This window comes from Macaca fascicularis, chromosome 7 (genome assembly GCF_037993035.2).
Source record: "Macaca fascicularis isolate 582-1 chromosome 7, T2T-MFA8v1.1".
Taxonomy (NCBI): Eukaryota; Metazoa; Chordata; class Mammalia; order Primates; family Cercopithecidae; genus Macaca; species Macaca fascicularis.
The window spans coordinates 118,307,112-118,334,096 of record NC_088381.1 but is presented as its reverse complement, the minus strand read 5'-3'; the positions used below and the strand labels follow the sequence as shown (position 1 = coordinate 118,334,096).

At 44.8% G+C, this 26,985-nt stretch overlaps 1 protein-coding gene and 1 long non-coding RNA gene across 6 annotated transcripts in view; one reads left to right on the top strand and one right to left on the bottom strand.

The window, feature by feature from the left end:
- Positions 1-1,395: 1,395 nt before the first annotated feature.
- LOC135971977 (uncharacterized) lies at positions 1,396-2,286 on the bottom strand. Its single transcript, XR_010588474.2, has 2 exons — positions 1,582-2,286; positions 1,396-1,438 (listed from the first exon to the last, which is right to left on the bottom strand). It is a non-coding gene; the product is annotated as an uncharacterized lncRNA (long non-coding RNA).
- CDKL1 (cyclin dependent kinase like 1) overlaps positions 1,809-26,985 on the top strand; it is a 67,267-nt gene continuing 42,090 nt past the window's right edge. For 2 of the 5 annotated variants that reach the window (XM_073997362.1, XM_073997360.1), the window contains exons 1-2: positions 2,436-2,503; positions 2,989-3,585. In XM_073997362.1, coding sequence (XP_073853463.1) covers positions 3,415-3,585 — 171 coding nt within the window. In that variant the 5' untranslated portion in view covers positions 2,436-2,503; positions 2,989-3,414. Of the gene's footprint in view, positions 2,222-2,435; positions 3,586-26,985 lie in introns of those variants that run through there. The other 3 variants (XM_065548793.2, XM_015453766.4, XM_073997361.1) reach the window with 3 other exon arrangements.

Sequence of the window (26,985 nt, the reverse complement as noted above, 5' to 3'; positions counted from 1 at the left end):
AAAAAAAAAAAAAAAAACAACGAGAGTGATGGCACATGCCTGTAATCCCAGCTACCTGGGTGGCCAAGGCAGGAGAATTGTTTGAACCCAGGAGGCGGAGGTTGCAGTGAGCCAAGATCGCACCACTGCACTCCAGCCTGGATGAAAGAGCAAGACTGTCTCAAAAAAAAAAAAAAAAAATTCTTCCAAACATTTAAGGAATTAATAATACCAATTTAATATAAACATCTCTAGAAAATAAAAGGGAAGAGAAACACTTCCCAACTCATTTTTTGAAATCAGTATTATCCTGATGCCAAAATTAGCAGACATTACAAGAAAACTATACATCAATATCTCTCAAAACATGAATATAAAAATTTCCAATAAAATATTAATGATCAAATCCAGCAAAAAAAAAAAAATATATATATATATATATATATACATATACATTTTTTTTTTCTTTTTCTTTTTTGAGACGGACTCTCGCTCCGTTGCCTAGGCTGGAGTGCAGTGGCACAATCTCGGCTCACTGCAAGCTCCGCCTCCCGGGTTCACGCCATTCTCCCGCCTCAGCCTCCTGAGTAGCTGGGACTACGGGCGCCCACCACCAAGCCCGGCTAATTTTTTGTATTTTTTTAGTAGAGATGGGGTTTCACCGTGTTAGCCAGGATGGTCTCATCTCCTGACCTCGTCATCCGCCGCCTCGGTCTCCCAAAGTGTTGGGATTACAGGCGTGAGCCACCGTGCCCGGCAATATATTAAAATGATAAAATCATAAATAAGTTGGGTTTATCCCAGGAACAAAAGGTTGGTTTAACATCTAAAAATCAATGTAATTCACTGTATCAACAGACTACATAAAAACAATTAGGTGGTGAACACCTATAATTCCAGCTACTCAGGCCTGGCAGAAGTAGGAGGATTGCTTAGGCCCAGGAGTTCAAGGGTACAGTGAGCAGTGATAACACTACCGCACTCCAGCCTGGGTGACAGAGCGAGACCCCCTCTCAGTTGAAAAGAAAAGAAAAGAAAAGAAAGAAAAAGCAAATGATCATCTCAATAGATGAAGAAATGCATTTGATAAAATTCAATGTCCATTCATAATTTTAAAAAGCAAACAAAAACACAACTAAGCAAACTAGGAATGAAAGTGAACTTTCTCAGCCTCCTATTAATAAAAGGGCTTCTGTGTTAGATATATATGGCTGCATAACAAATTACCCCAAAACATAACAGCAAACATATTTCAGTTTCTAGAGGTCAGGAACCCAGGTATGGCTTAGCTGGGTGCTCCTGGCTCAAGGTCTCTCACAAGATTGAACTTACATTGTCATCTGCGGCTACAATCTCATCTGAAAGCTCACTAGAGTTGGGGTGGCGGGGGAGATCCACTATCCTCAAAAGGCTACATACGGTCTGATTCCATTTTCATGACATTCTGGAAAAGGCAAAACTATAGAGACAGAAAACAGATCAGTGGTTGCCATTTGCAAACAATTTCTGTTCACAGACCACCTCTAGGCCATCCCTGTACTGGGTTTCCAGGGCAACCACCAGCCCTCCCTCCTCAGCTCCAGGCTCCTTTCTGAACCCTACCTGGGTTTACATTTAGTAGCATGCTGCTTGACACGGGATTGACTCCCGTTTCATAGACACTGTGTTAATTTTCTCTCCTCGGGTACTGCTTCCAGGGCAAATACCCGCATTGATGCTGGCACCGGGAACGGGGCGGATGACAAAGTGTGAGGCAGTCTGCCCAGTGGCAACTGACATGATTTCATGATTTCCACAGGTCCATCCGCTTCCTGCCAGTGTGTCAGATCAGAGCAGCAGGAGTCCGTCGGAAGAAGGATGGGGGAAAGGAACCGAAAACAATTAAGGCAGGCTCTGTAAGCTTCCACCTCCCACACCAGAAGGGTCCCACAGCAGAAGACTACAGTGGAACCTTCCCTGCTGTAGGAGGAAAGTGCTGACTTTAACCAATTTCTGCGGTCACGCCTTCCTCTTCTTTCCTTTCTCCCTCTCATTCATTCACTGACGCCGCAGCACTGATCTGCACAGACACAGAAGCTGCCTCCAAGGGACCAAAGGGAATAACCGCGGTTCTGAGGTGGGGGGACGGCTGTTCCAGGGAAATGTGGACCGCTCAGGAGGGGCTCCTAGCGCAGGCGTCTTCCCCGCAGACGCGGTTACAGTTGCGCTTTGCACGGCCTGCGGAAGTTTGCAAATCTAGCAGGTCTGCTCTCCCGGCAGCAGGACGTGCAGGGACTCGGCCCGCGGTCAGGACAGCTCCTGTGGACTAAGGGCGGCCCCCCGGGGCCCTTTCCTGCAGCCGGGACGGCGGCCGGGCTGGGCCGGGCAGGGGGTGGGAAGCGGGGGCGCTGCGGCCCCGCCCAGGCCGACCCGGGGCGGGGGCCGGTTCCCATAGGGATCTCCGGCCGAGGCACGCCGAACCGAGCCGAGCCGGGCGAAAGAAGGCGAGGCGGGAGCCAGGCCCGGCCCAGACTGCCGCGGCGCGGTGAGTCCCGGGCGGGCTAGGAGCGCGGGCAGTGCCGGGCCAACACGTGGCACCGCTGCACGCTGCGCGGCGCGGCTGCGGGGCACGTCCGGGCGCGGGAGGGTTTTCCCGGTCCCGCGGACTAGGGGCGCGTGGTGGTCCCCTGCGGCCCAGCCTCGCCGCCGCCCCGGGGAGAGCCGGGAGGTGTCTTCTTGCCGCAGGGAAATGAGACCCGAAATTAGAACCGGGGAAGCCCTTAGCTCTCCCCGTGCTCCAGCCAGCTCAGGTGTCTTAGATCGGATGAACGATAACGTTAAAAAGATAGATTATCTTACAGCTCGGCTCGTTTTAGGATGGCAAGTTACATTTTAACTTACAGGGTATTTAACGGGCGATTAAAATTGGGTTATTGGAGGCAGCTAACTCTAGGCTGTTACTCCTGATCGCGTTGCCATTGCCGACACGGGTCCACGCTTCGTTCCTTAACATGTCCTGTTCTGTTCTAGGCCCGTGACGAGCACTCATCGTTGGGTGGGGCTCTAGTGCAGTCCGTTCGTGCCAATATTTTATAAGCGACGTTTTCAAACTATGTGAAGATCTGTTTTTTGTTTGTTTGTTTTTTTGACGGAGTCTAGCCCTGTCGCCCGGGCTGGAGTGCAGTGGTGCTGTCTCGGCTCACTGCAACCTCCGCCTCCTGGGTTCTCGCGATTCTCCTGCCTCAGCCTCCTGAGTAGCTGGGATTACAGGCGCCCATCGCTACACCCGGCTAATTTTTTGTATCTTTAGTAGAGACGGGGTTTCACTATGTTGGCCAGACTCGTCTCGAACTCCTGACCTCAGGTGATCTGCCTGCCTTAGCCTCCCAAAGTGCTGGGATTACAGGCGTGAGCCACCACTCCCAGCTGAAGATCCATTTTAAGATTTATTCCTCTATGATGGAGAAGTATGAAAAAATTGGGAAAATTGGAGAAGGATCCTATGGAGTTGTTTTCAAATGTAGAAATAGGGACACGGGCCAGATTGTGGCCATCAAGAAGTTTCTGGAATCAGAAGACGACCCTGTCATAAAGAAAATCGCCCTTCGGGAAATCCGAATGCTCAAGGTAATTGATTCACTTTTCCTTTTTTCTTTTTCCAGACAGGATCTCACTCTGTCACCCAGGCTGGAGTGCAGCGATGTGGTCATACCTCACTGCAGCCTGGAACTCCTGGGCTCAAGCCATCCTTCTGCCTCAGCCTCCTGAGTAGCTGGGATTACAGGTTCTAGCCACTGCTCCAGGCTCCACTTTTTCTTTAAAGTGAATTTTTAGGGATGAAAGAAATAAAGTGAGTCATGTTATGTTAAAAGAATGTCATGGGACATGGTTACATCTTACTTCATAGCCTTTTGACTTCAGTGACACAAATGGGATATCTGTGCACAAGTCACTAATTATATAATGAACTAGAAAGCAGAAACAAAAGTGCCAGGTAAGGTGGCATTCACTTTTAGAGATGCTATGGTATATTTTATTTTTCTTCTCAATAGTTTCCCACCTGTAGACCTGGGTTTTCAAGGACCATCACAATTTGATAGTATAGGAATGTAAGACAATTCAATTTTGCCTAGCATTGTTGATTTTTAAACTTCTAAGGTATTTTCTATTGGTATACTCAGTCTTTTAAGAGAATTAACCATTTACCTGTTTTCACACTGCCAGGAAGCTCACAGGTCTCATTACACCTCATATATATTTACTGCTGAGCATCATCATGTCTCATTTCTAAAAAGAAGTGTTCTTCTTAAAGAAGTGAAATGATCACTTTCTATTTTTTGTTAATGTTTTGTAGAAATGGGATCTCGCTATGTTGGCCAGGCTGGTCTGGACCTCCTGGCCTCAAGCGATCCTCCCACCTTGGCCTCCTAAAGTGCTGGGATTACAGGCATGATCCAACGAGACTGGTCTGATCACTTTTCAAATGTTTATTAGTTAACCCTAAAAATACCATGATATCGGAGGGGGGGAAAGGTATTTATTACAAGCTAAAAGTGTGTGTGCCTCTAATGGAGAGACTTCTTTACAGAACTTCTGTGAAGGTGAAATCCAAATCCCAATGTGAAAGGTGACATGTAATGAATACCGTGGAGGTCAACTTTGTTTCAGTTATGGCCTCTGTGTTCTGACCTGTATAACTAACTACATGACAAGGGAAGAGCAACATGGTGAGAGACAGATGAGTGAAACTTCCAGGGGATTTACTATTATTCCTGCTTCTGCAGTTTCTCCAGATCACTCTACAAATCTTTTACCCATGGATAAGTGTGTGGGGTCACTTCTAGATAAGGAACCTAAATGGAAAGCAGCAAGCTTTGGACAAATTGAAATGGGTGGATAACAGGGCAACTTCTCTATTTAGGTTTGGAATGTTCTTAGCCAACAGGATATTATGTATTGAGAGGAGATGCTTCCCAAGTCCCCCAGGGGAGTGCTCCCATAGGCAGGGGTGAGACCTGCAGTGTCTGACCATCCCCCTGCCCGGGTCACTCTACCCTTACCCTCTCTGTACACAGGGAGAGGCCGGTAGGCATTCTCTCTTCCTCAGGCTTTCCTAGGGGAGGAGGTGATCATTACATTTCAAAGGGTTCATTGACCTGAAAGAAAATCTGTTTCTTGCAGAAAGATACTTTTTCTGATTCTGAAGATTACTTTTGTGAATGCTCCTTTCAAATCTCTCACCACACTTTATCAATACTACATTAACAGTGATAGCTCCCCAAATTAATTGAGTTCTTCCAGGATGGAGACCTTGCCTCTGTAGCTCTGTATCCCCAAAGCACACTAGTTGGCACATCTAGGCCTCCCAAAAATGTTATTGTTGGATTGAAAAAAAAAAGTTAACAAAATAAGCTCTTAAAAAAGGTGGATGTTGGCCGGGAGCGGTGGCTCAAGCCTGTAATCCCAGCACTTTGGGAGGCCGAGACGGGCGGATCATGAGGTCAGGAGATCGAGACCATCCTGGCTAACACAGTGAAACCCCGTCTCTACTAAAAAATACAAAAAACTAGCCGGGCGAGGTGGCGGGCGCCTGTAGTCCCAGCTACTCGGGAGGCTGAGGCAGGAGAATGGCGCAAACCCGGGAGGCGGAGCTTGCGGTGAGCTGAGATCCGGCCACTGCACTCCAGCCTGGGCGACAGCGCGAGACTCCCTCTCAAAAAAAAAAAAAAAAAAGGTGGATGTTGCTAATAAATTGGGAAGTCAAATGTGTTCTCTGAACTGAATATTGATATCCTCCAAAGGATGGGGTTGTGTGCACATGATCCTGATTTCAAAGCATGCAGCACCCCACTCTCCAGATTAAGTGCACAGACGTAGACACCCCCGATCTCTATGAAGTGGTGGGACTAGATTAGAGGTAGAGTCTGTTCTTTAAAGCTGTAACTTTTCAGAGTTGTGTGATATTCCTAACACATAATATGTACTAGACTGGGCATGGTGGTGCATGCCTGTGGTCCTAGCTACTTAGGAAGGAGGCCAAGGCAAGAGGATTGCTTAAGCCCAGCAGTTCAAGGCTGTGGTGAGCTATGATTAGGCCACTGTACTCTAGCCTGGGTGACAGAGTGAGACCCTCTCTGTTATAAAATAAAGATACTTAATAAATATTTGCTGAGTAGGTAAATTGAGGGTATGGTGAATGAACATTTTATTTTCTCCATTTATGGATTCAGTAAATACTCATAGAGTCCCAGTTGTGCCTACAATGATGTTTATGCAAAGTTGTACACCCTGTCTTTCAGCAGCTCGGCTCTTGGAAGGGAGGTAAGATGAGTTGCCCTTTGGCTCTCACTCCTTATAGACTGGTTCCAGTGAGCAGGGCATGTGTACCCTTGTCTGGTAAGAACTCTTTAGGTGCTTGTTGAATGGTGAAAATAAAGTGACTGGGGGCATGTTTGAGCTGAACTTTGAAATGTTTAGGGAAACGTGGAATGAGAGATAAGGCATTCCAGGCAGACACTCTATCCTAGGAAAAGGTGCATAAGTGGAAAGCACAGTATATTGAGGGAACACAGGTAATAACCCCAGTGTCTTGGCCAAGATGCCCAGTGGGTGCTAACAGGCCAGGGAGAGAAGGAAGGGGGAAGCCAGGGTCCAGCAGGATCAGGTCATATTCTAGATTTCTTCTGAAAGAAGAGCACATAGGAATCTAATGATTAGATGAGAAATCAAGAACAATTTCAAGGTTGTTGACTGAGTGACTGGAAGAATGAAGAGATCGTTCACTGTGATAGAGACCCAGGTGCAAAGTTGGTGGAAAGGAAATAAAGAGCTCTGTTTTGGACAGGTTAAGTTTGAATTGTGAACCCAAAGAGACTTGTAAAGTAGGCAGTTGACTACACAAGTCTGGCATTCAGAAGAAGTCCAGGTTGGAGACAGATAAAGTTGGGGTACATAAGCTTATCGATGGTATTTAAAGCTGTGGGACCGGAGGTGGTCACCATGTGGGATGGAGGGACAGGTACTGAAGGTGGAAGCTTAGTGTACCCAGCCCTTGGGGGTCAGGAAGATGACAAGGAACCAGCAAGGGAGGCAAGAAGAGGCGATCTGCATGGTAGGAAACCCCATAGAACAATGTTCTTTCTTTATTATCATTATTATTTATTTTTTGGAGACAGTCTCGCTCTGCCACCAGTGGCACAATCTCAGCTCACTGCAAACTCCGCCTCCCAGGTTCAAGAGATTCTTCTGCCTCAGCCTCCCAAGTAGCTGGGATAAGAGGTGCCTGCCACTACACCTGGCCACTTTTTGTATTTTTAGTAGAGATGGGGTTTCACCATGTTGGTCAGGCTGGTCTCGAACTCCTGACCTCAAACGATCCGCCTGCCTTGGCCTCCCAAAGTGCTAGGATTATGGGTGTGAACCACTGCGCCTGACCACAGTGTTCTTAAAAGCTTAGTGAAGAAGATAGCTCAAGAGTGAGGGGATGCTCTGTGGTGTCAGAGGTCTCCATTAGTAGATTTAGGATTAGCCATTGGCTTTGATCATGTGAGGGTCTTTGGTGACCTTGACAAGAGCTGTGTGAGTGGAGAGGAATGAAACCTTCATCAGCAGAGGTTTAAGAGAGACGAGAAGAACGAAGTGGAGATAGTGATATGGGCAACTGTTTTGAAGAGTTTTATTATAAAAGGAAGACAAAAATGGGGCAGAGGTGTTTGTAAAGATGTGGGCTGAAGAGAGGTTTTTTTGTGGTTGCTGTTTTTAACTACAAGTGAGAAGTACATTTGTATGCTAAAGTTGTAAATAAATCCAGTAGAGAAAAAACTTGATGTTGGAGGAGGGAGAGAATTACTGGACCCATGACCTTGAGTTACTAACCTGAACCATACCAAACTTCAATATCATTGCATAAAAAAAGACAATTTAGGCCGGGCACGGTGGTTCACGCTTGTAATCCTAGCACTTTGGGAGGCCAAGACGGGCGGATCACCTGAGGTCAGGAGCTTGAGGCCAACATGGTGAGACCCCATCTGTATTAAAAACACAAAAACACAAAAACTAGCCAGGCGTGGTGCCAGGCGCCTGTAATCCCAGCTACTCCTGTCTGAGACAGGAGAATCGCTTGAACCTGGGAGGCAGAGGCTCCAGTGAACCGAGATCGTGCCCTTGTGCTCCAGCCTGGGTGACCGAGTGAGACTGCTAGATTCTTTACATACACTCTCCTTAATCTTTCTGTAACAGGATCCACAGCGGGCTCCAAGCTATGGGGTGGAACTTCTTCCACCAGGGTATTCACCGTCTTCTGATTTGCGTATGATACATGGACTCTACGTGAATTCAACTCCTTTCCATAACTCAGGTTTAAATATATTAAGGATTTATTGGATGAGAGGTAGGGTGGTCATAACAGAAGTCAGATTGCAGAGAGAGACAATGTAACTGAAAGAAAATCACCTTAAATCAAGAAGTCAGGAGCTGGGTGTGGTGGCTCACGCCAGTAATTCCAGTATTTTGGGAGGCCGATGTGCGGATCTCTTCAGCCCAGGAGTTCAAGACCAGAGGGGGCAATGTGGTGAAACCCCATCTCTACAAAAAATAGAAAAATTAGCTGGGTGTGGTGGCATGCACCTGTAGTCCCAGCTACTCAGGAAGCTGAGGTGGGAGGATCACCTGAGTTCTGGGAGTCAAGGCTGCAGTGAGCCGTGATTTGTGTGGCTACACTCCAGCCTGGGCAACAGATTAAGACACTGTATCCAAAAAAAAAAAAAAATCAAGAAGTCAGGCATGATGGGCTGGAGCATCACAGGCCCTGTGGTGGAAAGTGGGCAGTGGTTCTGCATAAAGCAGGCGGATGCACTTGAACTCCACACAGCCCCTTAGGGGAATATCTGTGTGTCCGGAAAGGAGCAAGGAAAGGGCTATGTGTTTCAAAACAAATACAAACCATACAAATACAAAGTAATACAAACCAATACAAAACAAATACAAACCATACAAATACAGTGTAATACAACAGAATAATTGAGTTACTAAGGCCCCAAGCCCCTATGCTGCTGAATCTTCTCTCTGTGGAATGAAAATGGTAGGAAGAGGAAAGAAAGAATTTCAGCCAGCAGTGGCAGAAAAAGTAGATGCTCCTAGCGGAGTTGGAGGTTAAGGACAGGACAGTGTCACTGTGGGATCTCTGGGCAGATGTTCTACCTATGGCAGGTGGTATGGGGGCGTTAAAATATATTAGACCAGCATTGGTCAAGGGCTGAGAGCAGCAGCTGGGACATTGTCTGTGACAGGTCTCCCTCCAGAAAACAAGAAAAACAAGAGAGACAAAGAGAAGGAATCATCTACTGCTCTGTGGCAGGTAGGGGCAAGGGACCTAGTAAATCTGGACAAACTGCCAAGTGTCGTTGTTACCTGGGATGCACAAATTACACTGCTAACAACCTTAGAAGGTAGATATTGTTATCCCGTTTTACCAATGGATTCAGTGTGGTTAATGATTTGCCAAGGCGTCCCGGTCAGTAGGCTGGAATGCAGAAACAGTTCTCTCTGTCCCCAGGTTCATGCCATGTGGTTTGCCCGTACCAGAACCATCCATCACTTTATACCAAACACCATACTCTGAAGTCTCCCCATGACTGGTCCTCAGAATTTATACTGCCCATTCTCCAGCAAGGCCTTAGCTGTGAGATTCGTGGCTTCTGTGGAGGCCTGAGTACAGATTCTAGCTGGAGCAGCAGTTCTTTCCATCTCTCATTCCATAACCCTATGGACTATTTTAGAAGGCTAAAAGTTATGGTTTGCCACCTACAAAGATGAGAATAAGCATGAGGGGAAATGTCCATTTGAAAATTAATTATAAATATCACAACGTAATGCAGAGATTAATAATGAGAACAAGGTCACTCCTAAAGGGGGAAAATTGGTTCTTGGCAGGTGACAAAAAAGTCTAACTTTTTTATTGTTTAAAGCACAGATATACATATGGTTCATATACAGATATATAGTATATTTGTGATATTAAAATTTCATTGGTAAGTGATTAGAAAAAATGTGTAAAATGACTCTTTGGGGGAAAGAAATGAAAAAAGGTGCATGGGGTGTGGGTGAGTGGGACTGTTGAGTGTATCCTAGATGCCAGAAGTATGCTCTCATTTGATTTTAATTCATCATGAATAGTAGTAACCTTCTGAATGTCCAGAACATCCCTTTTTTCCCTGCTGTCCACTTTCATCAGTAGCCTTCTAGAAGGGACAGGGGCTGTGTGACTGAATGGGGACAGGAGCTGCAGTTAGGGACTTCAGCAGTCTGGTCCCCTCTCCTCCCCTCCCCCTCCCTTCTCTCTCTTTTTTTTTTTTTTTTTGGAGACAGTCTCACTCTGCTGCCCAGGCTGGAGTGCAGTGCTGCAATCTTGGCTCACTGCAACCTCCGCCTCCTGGGTTCAAGTGATTCTCCTGCCTCAGCCTCCCCAGTAGATAGGATTACAGGGGCACGCCACCACACCCAGCTAATTTTTGTATTTTTAGTAGAGACAGGGTTTCACTGTGTTGTCCTGGCTGGTCTCAAACTCCTGATCTCGTCATCCGCCTCCCTTGGCCTCCCAAAGTGCTGGGATTACAGGGATGAGCCATCACATCCGGCCATGGGACTTCAGTTTCTGATCATGCTTGAAGCTGTGGAGCGACCTTGGGCAAGCTCTAGTGCTTCCTGGAGCCTGGCCCACCTTATTGCTATGATTTATGTCCCTGTTTGGCATTGCTTTGCTGAATTTTTGCTGAGGAGAGCAGAGGGCTCTTGGGTCAAACATCTAACAGCAGTCAAGCAGCCTCAAGGATGCAAGGGCAGGAAAGTAGAGAGTCAAAGGGAGTAATAGTATAGAAGAGGAAAGCACAGACGGAAAGGCAGAAGGTGAGATTTTAACGTGGTGCTGTGGCCAATGGAGGCGCTAGAGACAAAGCTCTTCACACAGTACCCCCAAGAGGCTCACTGTCTTCAAAGAGCAGACCAGAAATCCTGCTGGGCACATTACCATCATGGTGACAGGCACATGCTCTAAGAAGCAGGACTGTCAAAGTTGCCTGTTATCCAAAGCATTTATTAAGTGCTTAATTGAATATGCTCTGTGCTAGGGCCACATCCACTAAATGCTAACAGAGTACCATGTAAATGCTCGCTAGCTTTAGAATCTAATTAGAACTTTCACAGTTGGAAGGGCTTCTGCTCCTCAAATATTAGCTGAAGGAGTGTTTCCTAACTCAGTAAAAACCTTGGCCAGCCACAGTGGCTCATGCCTGTGATCCCAGCACTTTGGGAGGCTGAGGCAGGTGGATCATGAGGTCAGGAGTTTGAGACCAGCCTGGCCATCATGGTGAAACCCCATCTCTACTAAAGATACAAAAAATTAGCCAAGTTTGGTGGCATGTGCCTGTAACCCCAGCTACTCGGGAGGCTGAGGCAGGAGAATCGCTTGAACCCGGGAGGTGGAGGTTGCAGTGAGCCAAGATAGAGCCATTGCACTCCAGCCTGGGCAACAGGGCGAGACTCAGTCTCAAAAAAACAAAAAACAAAAACAACCAAAAAAATCTTGTGGAAAATCCTGTAACATCTTTAAGAATTTAGTCCTGCTGTTGCTAATAGGAGTCATTTCTAGGCTCCCTCTCTTTAAATTGTTTAATTGGCTTGTTGAGGTGGATTAATAACATATGTCTATTGTTTTAGCTGAGGTCAGCATTTTCTATTATGGATTATAGATTAACAAACCCAAATGTCTGTGGAATCACACTGTTAACATAAATGAGGGAAGCAGCCTGAATATAGGGCAAGATGGAGAGGTGGAGACTGGGGCAAACTGGAGTCCTCATGTCTCATCTAAAGTGGACAGCCACTGCTCAGCACCACAGACTGCAAGCCTAGGGTGCTGGGTTTTCAGTCTTTTTTTTTTTTTGAGACAGAGTCTTGGTCTTGTCACCCAGGCTGGAGTGTAATGATGTGATCTGGGCTCACTGCAACCTCTGCCTCCCAGGCTCAAGTGATTCTCCTGCCTCAGCCTCCTGAGTAACTGGGATTACAGGCACCCACTACCACGCCCAACTAATTTCTTGTATTTTTAGTAGAGGTGGGATTTCACCATGTTGGACAGGCTAGTTGTGAACTCCTGACTTCAGGTGATCCACTTGCCTCGGCCTCCCAAAGTGCTGGGATTACAGGCATGAGCCACTGCACCAGGCCCACCACCCCCCTCCATTTTGTTTTTGTAAGACAGGATCTCACTCTGTTGCCCAGGCTGGAGTGCAGTGGCACAATGATGGCCTCACTGCAGCCTCAATTTCCAGGGCTCAGGTGATCCTCCCACTTCAGCCTCCTGAATAGTTGGGACTACAGGCATGCATCACCACACCAGGCTAATTCTTTGTATTCTTTTTTTTTTTTTTTTTTTTTGAGATGGAGTCTTGCTCTGTCTTCTAGGCTGGAGTACAGTGATGCGATCTTGGCTCGCTGCAACCTCCACCTCCCAGATTCAAGTGATTCTCCTGCCTCAGCCTCCTGAGTAGCTGGGATTACAGGTGCCCACCACACCTGGCTGATTTTTGTGGTTTTAGTAGACATGGGGTTTCACCATGTTGGCCAGGCTGGTCTCAAACTCCTGACCTCAGGTCATCCACCCACCTCAGCCTCCCAAAGTGCTGGGATTACAGGTGTGAGCCACCGCACCCAGCCAATTCTTTGTATTCTTTGTAGAGATGGGGTTTCTCCTTGTTGCCCAGGCTGGTCTCAAACTCCTGTGCTCAAGCAATCCTCCTGCCTTGGTCTCCCAATGTGCTGGGTTTACAGGCATGACCCCCCCCATGTCCAGCCAGAGTCTTTTTTAAAAAATCCAGAAATCAGAATTTTATGTAAAGTGTCCTGGGGGTTTTCCTACAAACTTTTATTCTGAGAAAAAACACAAGATGTACAGAAGTACAGAGAATAGTGCAATAAATACCTGCATACCCTTAGCTAGATTAGTTCATCAACTTGTTAGAATTTTGCTGCATTTCCTTTCTGTCTTTTTTTCATTCTTTCTTTTTAGAGACAGTCTCACTCTGTTGCCCAAGCTGGAGTGCAGTGGCACAATCATGACTCACTGTATTCTTGAAATCCTGGGCTCAAGTGATCCTTCTGCCTCAGCCTCCTAAGTTGCTGATATTACAGACATGTGAGCCCTAGTGCCTGGCTAATTTATTTGTTTTTTGTAGAGATAAGATTTTACTATGTTGCCCAGGCTGGTCTCCAACTCCCAGCCTCAAGCAATCCTCCCACCTCAGCCTGCCAAAGCCCTGGGATTACATGTATGAGCCATTGTGCCTACACTTCCTTTATTTCTATTTCTGCCTCTATCTCTTTTTCTTCCGCTCTCACACACACTTTTTTGGCTGAGCCATCTACCTAAATATTTAGCATGATCTCCTGAAGCAAAGATGTTCTTCTATATAATCACATTATGATTTCCATACTCAATAAATTGATCACTGACTCAATACTATTATCTAACATATACTCTATGTTCAAATTTCTCATATTATCCTAATAATGGTTATATAACTATATATATAATGAAATAACTATATATATGTGTGTGTGTATGGTTATTTTTTAATCCAGGATCTATTCAGTGACTGTACATTGCCATGACTCTTTTTTTTTTTTTTTTTTTTTGAGACGGAGTCTTGCTCTGTTGCCCAGGCTGGAATGCACTGGTGCAATCTCGACTCACTGCAGCCTCCGCCCCTTGGGCTCAAGTGATTCTCCTGCTTCAGCCTTCCGAGTAGCTGGGATTACAGACACCTGCCACCGCGCCCGGTTAATTTTTGTATTTTCAGTAGAGACGGGGTTTCACTATCTTGGACGGGCTAGTCTCGAACTCCTGACCTTGTGATCCACCTGCCTTAGCCTCCCCAACTGCTGGGATTACAGGTGTAAGCCACCACGCCCGGCCCATTGCCATACCTCTTTAGTCTCCTTTCATCTGAAAGTTTTCCACCTTCTTTATTCTCTTATTTCATCTTTCATGATGCTGACATTTTTGAAAAGTCCAGGCCATCTGTTTTGCGGAATGTGCTTTGACTTAGACTAACTGGCTGTTTCCAAATTATTTGATACAGGTTAAATGTTTTCAGTAAGAACACTGCATGGGTGAAGCTATGTTCTTCACACTAGCTCCCATCAGGAAGGATATGATGTCATTTTTGTCCCCTAATTGGTTCTATCAGTTTTAATTCCTTAGTTAAGATGGGTCTACCATATTTCTCAATTGTAAAAATGATTTTCTCCTTTATACTTAATAATCTGTGGGGTGATATTTGAAACTGTGACGACCTTGTTCCCCAACAACTTTCACCCAATGGTTCTTTTTTTTTTTTTTTTTTTTTTTTGAGACAGAGTCTCGCTCTGTTAGCCCAGGCTCAAGTGCAGTCATGTGATCTTGGCTCACTGCAACCTCCACCTCTGGGGTTGAAGCAATTCTCCTGCGTCAGTCTCCTGAGTGGCTGGAATTACAGGTGCCCGCCACCATGCCTGGCTAATGTTTGCATTTTTAGTAGAGATGGGGTTTCATCACGGTGGCCAAACTGGTTTCAAACTCATGGCCTCAAGTGATCCACCTACCTCGGCCTCCTAAAGTGCTGGGATTATAGATGTGAGCCACCATGCCCGGCATCAACCAATGGTGATGTAAAAAAGTGATTGTAAAATAGTTATTTTTCTATACTTCTTTCTATACTCATTAGTTATCATTTTTCTGTTAAAAAAAGAAAGATATTCTTCCCCTCTCCCCCAACCCCTCCTTTTCGTATCACTGTGGATTCATGGATTTTTAAAAATTCAATATGTGACACACCATCACTGTCAGTATTCTTTTTGACTCTGAATTGTCACACATTTAGCATTTGCGGCTCCTTCCATCTAACTCCTGCCCCAGACCTGTATCCGCCATTTCTCCAGAGTCCCCTGGTTCCTTTTAGTCGGAATGAACTCTCTTGACCTTAAAATGTTGACAAATAATTTTTAAAAATTTTAAACATCATTTAGGCCAAGTAAAACGCATCTGCAGATAATGTTTGCCATATAAGCTGCCAGTCTGGGGCCTTAGGGATTGGACAGTTTTCATTCTCTGCAGGTGTTCTCATTAGAGACTCGCAGAGATCTGGTCCATTGATGTTCATTACTAATGTATAGATAGATGCTGGGAGTTTATGTAAACTGGTTGTCAATAGCCTAGGAGACAAAACAGAGCATTCCCTTGCCCACAATGATAGAAACCAAACAATCCTCTTATCATTATCTCTCCCTATTTGTTCAACAAGTGGAGACCTGTTTAATTTTATTTTTACAAGATAATATACTAACTGCAAATAGTAACAAGCTGCTTTGTTTGCTTATTAGAAGATTTTTTGGCTTAGCTCTTGACGTGTTTATCTAGAAAGATTATATTCCTGCTGTGTAGTGAACTCCTAAGTGATAAAGCTGCCACACAAATACTTTCACAACAACAGAAGCAGAAATCAACAAGCTGGCTCATTACCTTCTTAAAGACTCCTGGTTTGCAAGGAGATTAAGCACATACCACCATCTGTCAGTGTCCTGCTGCCACTACACACACCCTGCCACACACCATAGACTAGAAAACAAAATATCACAGAGCAGGAGGAGGCAGGATAAGTGATCTTTATAATTTACATTGATAAAAGACATAATTTATGCTATTGCTTTTTTGCGACTTAAATTATTTTTATTTCTAACCTGTAAAATTTCTAGGTGGACAGCATTTTTTTTTTTTTTTTTTTTTTTTTGAGACGGAGTCTTGCTCTGTCCCCCTGGCTGGAGTGCAGTGGCACTATCTCGGCTCACTGCAAGCTCCGCCTCCCGGGATCATGCCATTCTCCTGCCTCAGCCTCCCGAGTAGCTGGGACTACAGGCGCCCGCCACCGCGCCCGGCTAATTTTTTTGTATTTTTAGTAGAGACAGGGTTTCACCATGTTAGCCAGGATGGTCTCAATCTCCTGACCTTGTGATCCGCCCGCCTCGGCCTCCCAAAGTGCTGGGATTACAAGCGTGAGCCACCACGCCCGGCCAGCATTTTTGTTGTTGTTGTTGTTGTCGTCGTTTGTTTTTTTTTTTTTTTGAGACAGCCTCACTGTGTTGCTCAGGCTGGAGTGCAGTGGCACAATCTCAGCTCACTGCAACCTCCTCCTCCCCCCAGGTCCAAGCGATTCTCCTGCCTCAGCCTCCTGAGTAGCTGGGATTACAGGCCCACATCACCATGTCCAGCTAATTTTTGTATTTTTAGTGGAGGTAGGGTTTCACCATATTGGCCAGGCTGGTCTCGAACTCCTGATCTCAAGTGATCCTCCCGCCTTGGCCTCCCAAAGTGCTGAGATTATAGGCGTGAGCCACCGTGCCCAGCCGACAGTGTGTATTACATATCGCTATTATAAGACTCCAAACTGGCCAGACGTGGTGACTCACACCTGTAATTCCAGCACTCTGGGAGGCCAAGGTAGGTGGATCACAAGGTCAGGAGATCGAGACCATCCTGGCTAACATGGTGAAACCCCATCTCTACTAAAAAATACAAAACATTAGCCGGGCATGGTGGCACGCACCTGTAGTTCCAGCTACTCCAGAGGCTGAGGCAGGAGAATGGTGTGAACCCAGGAGGCAGAACTTACAGTGAGTGGAGATCGTGCCACTGCACTCCAGCCTGGGTGACAGAGCAAGACTCTGTCTCAAAATAATAATAATAATAATAATAATAATAATAATGACTGTAAACCACACTAAAAGGTAGTAATTATTGGCCGGGCATGGTGGCTTATGCCTGTAATCCTAACACTTTGGGAGGCCAAAGCAGGCAAATCACTTGAGCTCAGGAGTTCAAGACCAGCCTGGGCAACAAGGTGAAACTTTGTCTCTATAAAAAGTATAAAAATTTCCCAGTTGTGGTGGTGTGCACCAGTGGTCCCAGCTACTCAGGAGGCTGAGATGAGAGGATCACTTAAGCCTGGGAGGTCAAGGCTGCAGTGAGTGTGATTGAGTCACTGCACTCGCACCTGGGTGACAGAGTGAGACCCTGGCCAAAAAAAAAAGAAAGAAAGAGAGAGAGGGAGAGAGAGAAACAGAGGAAGAAAGGAAGAGAGGAAAGAAGGAAAGAAGGAAAGAAGGAAGAAAGGGAGGGAGGGAGGGAGGGAGGGAGGGAAGGAAGGAGTAATTTTTGTATGGAATGAATGGAAACATTCTTAAAGGGGCAAGGCTTGTGTCTTTCACTTTAAATTTTTGAAAAATGTTTTAATCCACCTTTTTACTTGGCAGAATTGATGATTTAGGCCACAAATTTCCTTTCAACAAGCATATTTTCTTGCTAATTATTAACTTTCTTTATTGCTTATTAACCTTAAAGTCCCTCTAGTAAAAATACTCTTGGGTAAAATTGCCTGGTTGAAAATCTTTGAACTCCATCTATTTTTTTGTTGTTGTTGGAATAATGAAAGGTTAAGCATTTCTAAGCTGGCCAGGCACAGTGACTCACTCCTGTGATTCCAGCGCGTTGGGAGGCTGAAGCAGAAGGATAGCTTGAGCCCAGGAGTTCCAGGCTGCAGTGAGCTATGATCGCACCACTACACTTCAGCCAGGGTGACAGACTGAGACCCTTTCTCTAAACAAACAAACAAACAACAACAACAACAAAACCACACAGAATTTCTAAATCAACAGATGTTATCAGCCACACATAAAAACTAATGAAATAATTGACTTTATAACTATCACAAGGTTTCTGCATTAATTCTTGGCTGTGTCAGTGCCATTTTTCATTTTCATCACAATTGCACTATTCCTTCTCTCATAGTCCTTTCCACATACTGTGTTAGTCAGTAAAACAGGTCAAGCATCCATGGTGCACATCACTGGCCTGTGCTGAGTCTGGAGAGGAATCCAGGAGAGACCTAGAGCCAGGCATGAGGCTTTGTTCTTCATACATGTAAACTGAAGGAGAGGTGACAGGGCAGCAACACAGATGACTTGGGAAAAGGGGCTACCTCTTTTTTTCACTTGCTTGTTCCCTCCAGAATTGCTCGAGGCTGATTCCAGATGTTTTCTTAGGACGGTGGACAGTAGATCTCTATTATCCAGCCCACAGTGGGCGGCTTCGGGTTACTCAGTCACTTGGTGTCCTACATTTGGGTGCTCGCTCTACCAAGTCCCAACGACATGCCAGGAGCTGGACACCTCTACACAACTGGGAATGCCGAGTCATATGGCCTGAACAGTAGGGCAGTTTTGACCTGCTGTGGCAAGTTCCCTCTTGTCCTACTCAGTGTTAGCAGCCTTCCATATCGCTTGGTAAATTAGGTAGAGCAGTGCCCAAGGGCTGTATAGCTGCCTCCAAAATCCAGAGACCCACCAGGAGCAATGCCCCTTTTTAAATGGTAGGGGATACAAGGTGCAACAATTTGTCCTTTAAAGAGGATGCAGCTGGGCATGGTGGTGCCCACCTGTAGTCACAGTTATTTGGGAGGCTGAGGTGGGAGGATCACTTGAACTCAGGAGTTGAAGGCTACAGGGAGCTATGATCATGCCACTGCACTCTAGCCTTGAGACAGAACAAGGCCCTGTCTCAAAAAAAAAAAAAAAAAAAGGAAGTCACAGCATGCCCCAGGCCATTGGACTCCTAGAATATCACTTCTATGCCATTCCCCAGACGGTTTTCTTCCACGCTCCAGTATATACATAGCTTAACTGGACATCCAGAGTACTTGCCATTTCTGTTCACCAGGAGATCCAGTTCACATGATGTCATCAATACAGTGGAGCAGCATGATATTCAGTGGAACGTCAAGACAATTAAGGTCCTTGTGGATTATATGATGACAGAGCGCAGGAGAGTTAACTTAGGCTTCAGGCAAGACAGTGTGAACTGCTGTCCATCCCACACAAGACGAACGGCTTTTGATCTAACTTACCGATTGGAATTGGAAGGAATACATTCAAGTCAGTAGTTGCATGTCAAGTGCCAGAGCCTGTGTATATCAGTTCCAGGAAAGATACCATATCTGGCCCAGCTGCTGCAATTGGAACTACAGTTGGGTTGAGTTTATAGGAGTCTACCAGGTGAGTTGAGGGAGTTAGCATGGGGATCACTACCTCGGCATTCCTAAGTCTTTGATGGTGGTACTCATCGCTGCCATTTTCTCCTGGGATGCAGTTTTGCCTCGGATTTACTATTTTGACCAGGGTTGTGTTGCAGGGAGGAAGAGCAGTTTCAGGGGCTGGTATTTGGCCCTTTCTGCCATATTGGCTCTTACTGCACAGGTCATAGAACCAATGTGAGGGTTTGCCGACTGCTAAGCATACCTATCCCAATTTTGCACTTCTCAGGTGGAGGAAACGATCTCAAGAATGGATTCATGGACCTGTTAAGCCCACTGTGAAACGGTGCTCTAACCTGAGGCCATGGTAGCATTTGGGGTCCCCACATATCAGTGCCAGCTCAGACCTTGTAGCCATAACCCTTGAAAGGTCTGAGTATTTTCCTTTCCCAGTTACTCTGGTAAATGGCCACAGATCCCTTTGAAAAGTGAAGAATACTCACAGTGGCATTGCAGGATCCTCCTTCAAGGTGACTCAGTCAGCAACACTTTGGACTGGAACTGACTTAGATCTAGAAACTGGGCAAGGAGCTGCAGTTTTCCACTCTAGCAGTTGACACCAACCTTCTGCTTGCTCGGTTTCTTCTGGCAATGCAAGTCAGGTGACACATGAGCCAGCTGCCCTTCTGTCTCACCTATAGGAACTCCATGATGAGATCCCATCTGTGCATTATTAGCACAGACTTCTGTGAAATAAGGTGTTCTGGCTGTGCTTCCCATTATGGTAATTTTATGTACCTTGCCACTGTTAGCACCTGGTCTCTGCCACTCTGGAATCTTACCACTTTCATCAGAACCAGAAAGCCTAGTTCTGTGGTAGCATCTCCAGCCTACTGAGGACAAGCCCGTCTACCCCACCCACAGAGGACAGCCGACGATGAGCTCTTGAAGATGCCACCGGGCTCCTTTCTGCTTTAGTGGAGAGAGTATCCTCTGGGCCTTCCAAGGAAACATAATCAGGCAGTGGGTCCTGCAGTCCCACATCACACATCGTTTCTAACATTTCCACCTCCTTGAGTCCCCAGGCCCCTTCCTCAATACTCTGCCAAGGCAGTTCCAGCATGTCTCCCTTATCTACTAAAAGCCCAACTTCAAAGAGCTATGCCAGCAGCACATTTAAGACTGTCTTCTGTGCGCTGTGACTCACACCTGTAATCCCAGCACTTTTAGAGACTGAGGCAGGCAGATCACTTGAGGTCAGGAGTTTGTTACCAGCCTGGCCAATATGGCGAAACCCTGTCTCTATCAAAAATACAAAAATTAGTTGGATGTGATGGCGTGCACCTGTAGTTCCAGCTACTGGGGAGGCTGAGATGACAGAATCTCTTGAACCCAGGAGGCGGAGGTTGCAGTGAGCCGAGATCACACCACTGCACTCCAGCCTGGGTGACAGAGTAAGACCTTGTCTCAAAAAAAAAAAAAAAAAAAAAAAAAAAAAAAAGATTTTCTTGACAGGCACAGTGTCTCACAGTATCTCACATCTGTAAACCCAACAATTTGGGATGCCGAGGTGGCAGAATTGCATGAGGCCAGGAGTTTGAGACCAACTGGGCAAGATGATGAGACCCTGTCTCTACAAAAAAAAATTTTTTTTAATTATCCAGTCACGGTGATGTATGCCTGTGGTCCCAGCCACTGGGGAGGCTGAGGCAGGAGGATCACTTGAGCCTAGGAGTTCAAGGCTGCAGGGAGCTATGATCATGCCACTGCGCTCCAGCCTGGATGACAGAGTATGACCCTGTCTCTATAAAAAATAAAAGTAAAATTTAAAAAAGAACTGTCTGCAGGTATCCTTGTCAAGAATTAAGTCCCAAGTTATGGGACGGTGTAGTGCTCCCGTATCAATGAATTTCCCCTTCTCCAGCCTTACATTTTACTACTGTCATGGCCCAGCCCCTTCGTGACTGCTGCTGGTACCTATGAGGCAGGTCTTGTCATTCTTGAGTGCAGTTATTTCCTCGCAGAGCAAGAACCTTATTCCCCTACACAGACACTGCTACAACCTCATCCTATTACAGGTCCGTGGGCCCTAGAAGGAGGTGGGGTAGAATCTAAGGAGGACAGGCATCCCCCCACCAGCCCAAGGAGGCACCTGCATCATCTGAGGGATTTTTAGTGTCTGCAGGTAAAGGAAGCAGCTCACCTACAGCAATGCAACTGAGTCGCTTTTCTTAGCCCTGAAGGTTCAGGGAAATTTGAGAATTTCAGATTCTCAGGCTCTTTCTTGTAGATGTCCCTATCCTAGATCTCAGGATTCTTCTCTTTTCTCACCATAGCCCTGACTTAGACATGAGAGACCTGTTGAGGTTGGGTATTATCCCCTTTGTAGCTCTGCTGCTCTTTAAGTCCTGAGATTGGTTTTTTGGCACAGTCTGTCCTTTCTGTAGGAGATAAATGTCTGAATACTGCCAGCAAGGCCTTCTGACTCCCACAGTTGACTGTTGGTGGCTAACCTGACCCTGTCATTTTCTCTTTTTTCAATGATTTAAAGGTGTTAACAAGAGCCAGCTTATTCAATACTCCCCATAATGACCATTGCCACATACCACTCATGTGCCACTGCAGTGCCTAAGCAAACCTACACCCCATTCAAAACCAGCCCTGACAAAAGACTTAGTGACTGTGTTGCTACAGCTCCCCAGGCTTCTTCCCACCCCACTTACCACCAGCAGTGGGGTCCTTGTTGTCATCTATCCCATGATTGATTTAGTTCCAGAATTCCATTCTGAAGGTCTGCTAACTAAGGCCACTTCTGATACCAACCGTCTTAACCCGTGCACCTCCGAGAAAGTAAAATCTGAGACAGGAACTGTGTATTCGGAGTTTATTTTGGGAAGTGATACCAGAGAGCAGGAGTAGGAGACAGGAGAGAAAACAAGGAAGGAGGAAAGCCAGTGTAACCAGGAACGGGGACTCATCCTGCCAGGCCGCATTAAGGAGCCCAAGGAACGGAAGAGAGGACATTGAAGCACCCTGTTCCCCATTGGTCCAAGGCTCCGTAGTGGAGTGTTAACTCCCGCAAGTACAGAATCCCAGCAGCATCCCACACCTCAGCATCACACAAGGCCTGGGCAGAAAGCAAAAACCGAGGGCAGCTGGGATGAGGCTCTGTCAGGCTACAGGCACACAAAGCTGGCTGCTGCAGCAGTTTCAGCAAATCTTCAATTAAAAGATGGACTGAGAATGGGAAACAAGAAACAAGAGGCGACTAAAACACTGACCTCCTTGCTGTTCTAGAAACACTCCAGGCGGAATCCCACATAAAACCCTTTGGAATGATTGTTCCTACTGCTTGGAACGTTTTCCCAAACATCCTTACGACCTTTACCTTCTTCAGATCTTTTTTAATTTATCACCTTGTCAGTGAGGGCTTCCCTCATTTAAATTTCACCGCTCCACCACGCTATGCCCCTACCCACCTTGTTTCTTTCCATAAGACTGATCAACACCTAGGTGCTTGAATATAAGCTCACGAGAGCAGGGATTTTTGTCAGTCTTGTTAAGTAGATAATCCCAGATCTTACAGTAATGTCCAGCAGAGCAGAGGGCTCAGTATACCGTTCTTAACAATAATATATGACAAGTGAAGATACAAAAATGGAAAGATTTTAAAATATTTTTTCATATACTTCCGATTTTCATGTATTTTAAATAAAATTTATTTTCATATGTTTTTAATAAAATTACTCAGTAGCTTGCCTTCTTCACTCAACACCAATACATCATGGTCATCAGTCAATAGATAGGCCTCTCTTAATTGCACTCTTTTAATACCTGCATAATATTTATTATTTCCTGGTCTGAATATAGCACAGTGTATTTAGCCGTCCTCCTCTGTTACAGGATGTTCATGTTGTTTCATAGTTTTTGCCTCCACAAGCAGTGCTGGAATCCTGGTATGGATATTTTTATACAGTGATGCTTTTATTTATAGACAGTATATTCTCAGAAGTGGAGTGTTAGTAAGAGGACATGTCTGTGTGTGTTTTCAATAAATTTTATTTTTAGAATGGTTTTAGAATTACAGAAAAACTAGAAGATAGTACAGAGTTCCCATATACCCTGCTCTCAGTTTTACCTATTAGTAACATCTTACATTAGCACAGTGTACTTACTATAATTAATGAACCAATGCTGATGCATTATCATTGACTGAAGTCCATCCATACTTTATTCACATTTCTTTAATTTTTTGTGGAATTTCCTGTTTCTGTTCCAGAATCCCTTCTAGGAAACGACAGTACATTTAGTAATCGTGTGTCTGCAGGCTCCTCTTGGCTGTGACAGTTTCTTGGACTTTACATGTTCTGATAACTCTGGCAGTTTTCAGGAGTACTGCTCACATATTTTGTAGAATGTGCCTCTATTGGAATTTATCTGTTGTTTTTTTCATGATTAGACCAGGGTTATGGGCTAGAAGACCATGTCCCATCCCATCAAGTGTACATACTATCAACATGATTTACCGCTATTTTTTTTTTCTTTGTTTTTTTGAGACGGAGTCTTGCTCTGTCGCCCAGACTGGAGTGCAGTGGCATGGCATGATCTCGGCTCACTACAACCTCCGCCTCCCGTGTTCAAGCGATTCTCCTGCCTCAGCCTCCCAAGTAGCTGGGATTACAGGCGCCTGCCACCATGCCCGGCTAATGTTTGTATTTTTAGTAGAGATGTGGTTTCACCATGTTGGCCAGGCTGGTCTCAAACACCTGACCTCGTGATCTGCCCGCCTCAGTGACTTACTGCTATTGATGTTGACCTTGATCACCTGGCTGAGGTAGTACTGTCAGGTTTCTCCACTGTAAAGTGACTTTTCTTCTACCATTCTATTCTACACTGTTTGGAAGGAAGTCACTATGTGCAGCCCACTCCTAACAGAGGGAGAAGTTAGGCTCCCATCCTTGAAGGTGGAGTGTCAACATAAATTATTCGGAATTCTCCAACATAGGAGATGTATCTATTCTCTTCCATTTACTTATCTTTTTGTTTATTTGTTTATTCATTCATCCAATCAATCATTTGTTTATAGTAGTATGGATTTGTGGATATTGCATCCCTTTGATATATCTCCATCAGTGTAGCGTTTGCTTTGGTTTGGGTTTTAGCACTTTATTATTTTCTGGCACTACAAGATGCTCCATGTTCATCTTGTATATTTCCTGCCCAAGTTCTAGAATTGGGTATTTCTTTTTTAAAATTTTTTAAAAATTTTACTTTAAGTTCCAGGATACATGTGCAGAATGTGTGGGTTTGTTCCATAGGTGCACATGTGCCACAGTGGTTTGCTGCACCTGTCAACCCATCATCTAGGTTTTAAGCCCTGCATGCATTAGGTATTTGTCCTAATGCTCTCCCTCCCTTGTCCCCCAACCCCCAACAGGCCCCAGTGTGTGATGTTCCCCTCCCTGTGTCCATGTGTTCTCATTGTTCAAGTTGAGTATTTCTCCATGGATCCCTGGTTCCTTTTATTAGAGAATAGTATCAAAAAACAAGATCTAATCACTTGATATACATATTGCTACTGGGGTGTGGTTTGTTCTAGGCCCTTTCAGCTGACAGAGCAAGGTAAGATATGTGTGTATACCAACCTGTGTACATACACATATCTAGAGTTATTTCTATATGTAATCATCTGTATCTTTATTAAGCTAAACAAGAGTTCATACTGATGTCTTCAACTATAATCTGTGGACAGATGAGATGGGTTTAGCTCATGAATCTCATGGGTTATTCTAGCCTCATCTCCTTGCTTATCTGGAAACTCGTATCAGCTTTTCCTCTACCCTCTTTGTTTCATACATTTGTAATATAGTTAGATTCTTTTTGTCACAGTCTTCATTCTATCCTAGGATTCCCCAACCTTCTAAATGATTTTTTAACACTTTGCATACCTTAAGGTTCACACATTGTGTTGTAAAGTTCTATGGATTTTGCCCAATGCATAATGTCACATATTCACCATTACAGCATCATACAGAATAGTTTCACTGCCCTAATAAATCCTGTGTGTTTCACCTATTCAACCCTCCCCACATCCTCTGAACCCCTGGCACCTCTTATTCTCTTTACTGTTTGTGTAGTTTTACCTTTCCAGAATGTCATAGAATTGGAATAGTACAATATGTAGCCTTTTCAGACTGGCTTCTCTCACTTAACAATACGCATTTAAACTTTATATATGTCTTTTACGGCTTGCTAGCTTATTTTATCGCTGAATGATATTTCATTATATGAATGTAGCACAATTTTTTCATCCTTTTAGGAAGACAACTTGGTTGTTTCTAGGTTTTGGTGATTATGAATAAAGCTGTTAAAAACATTTGCATGTAGGTTTTCATATGGACATAGTTTTCAACCATTTGGGTAAATACCTAGGAGTGTGATTACTGGCTCGTATGGTATGGCTATGTTTAGCTTTGTAAGAAACTGCCAAACTGTTTCGAAAGTGGCTGTCTGATTTAGCACAACCACCAGCAGTGAATGAGAGTCCCTGTTGCTCAGTATCCTCACCAGCATTTGGTATTATCAGCTTTTTGGGGGATTTTAGCCATTCTAATAGGTGTGTAATGGTATCTCATTGTGGTTGTAATTTGGAATTTCCTAATGACAAAAGATGTTGATCATCTTTTCATATGATTAAAATTTCCCACTTGTATTATATCTTCTTCAATGAGGTATCTGCTCAGATCTTTTGCTCATTTTTTTGGTGCATTTGGTTTTCATATAATAAATATTGCTGGTACCTTTCCCAAAAAGTTATAGCAGTTTGCACTCTAATTGGCCATGTGTGAGGACACCCCTTTCCCTATGCCCTTGTCAGCACTGGATGCTGCCAATCTTACGTGTTTGCCTGCTGGTTGGGAAATAAGTGGCATCCGCTGTTTCTCTAATTTGACTTTCTCTTACAACCAGTGAGACTGAGCATCTTTTCATATGTCCCTTTATCATTTATATTTCCTCTTCTTTGTATTACCTATTACTATTTTGCCCATTTTCCCACTGAGTTGTCTTTTCCTTCCTTTCTTTCTTTCTTTTCTTTTCTTTTCTTTTCTTTTCTTTTCTTTTCTTTTTTAGATGGGGTCTTGCTCTGTCGCCCAGGCTGGAGTGCAGTGGTGCGATCTTGGCTCACTGCAAGCTCTGCCTCCTGGGTTCACGCCATTCTCCTGCCTCAGCCTCCCGAATAGCTGGGACTACAGGTGCCCACCACCACGCCCAGCTAATTTTTTGTATTTTTTAGTAGAGATGGGGTTTCACTGTCTCGTTAGCCAGGATGGTCTCGATCTCCTGACCTCATGATCTGCCCACCTCGGCCTCCCGAAGTGCTAGGATTACAGGCATGAGCCACCATGCCTGGCTGTCTTTTTCTTAACAATACATAAATAAGACTTCTTTGTAATATTAGGAATATAACCCTTTGTTGTAACTTTAACGAATATTTCCCAGACAATTATTTGTCTTTTGGCATTGTTTATAGTGTTTTTTTTAAACATAGTGAATTAATATTATTAAAATGTCCATACTACCCAAAGCAATCTACAGTTTCAATACAATCTTGATCAAAATTCCAATGTTATTTTCCATTGAAATAGAAAAAACAATGCTAATATTCATATGTAACCACAAAATGTCCCATATAGCTAAAGCTATCATGAGAAAAATGAACAAAGCTGGAGCCATCACACTACCTGATTTCAAACTATTTTATAAAAATATAGTAATTAGAACAGTATGGTACTGGCCAAAAAAAAAAAAAAAAAAAGTAGACACATTGACCAGTGGAACAGAATGGAGAGCCCAGAAATGAACCCACACCTGAATGCTCAATTGATCTTTGACAGAAGCATCAAGAATACAC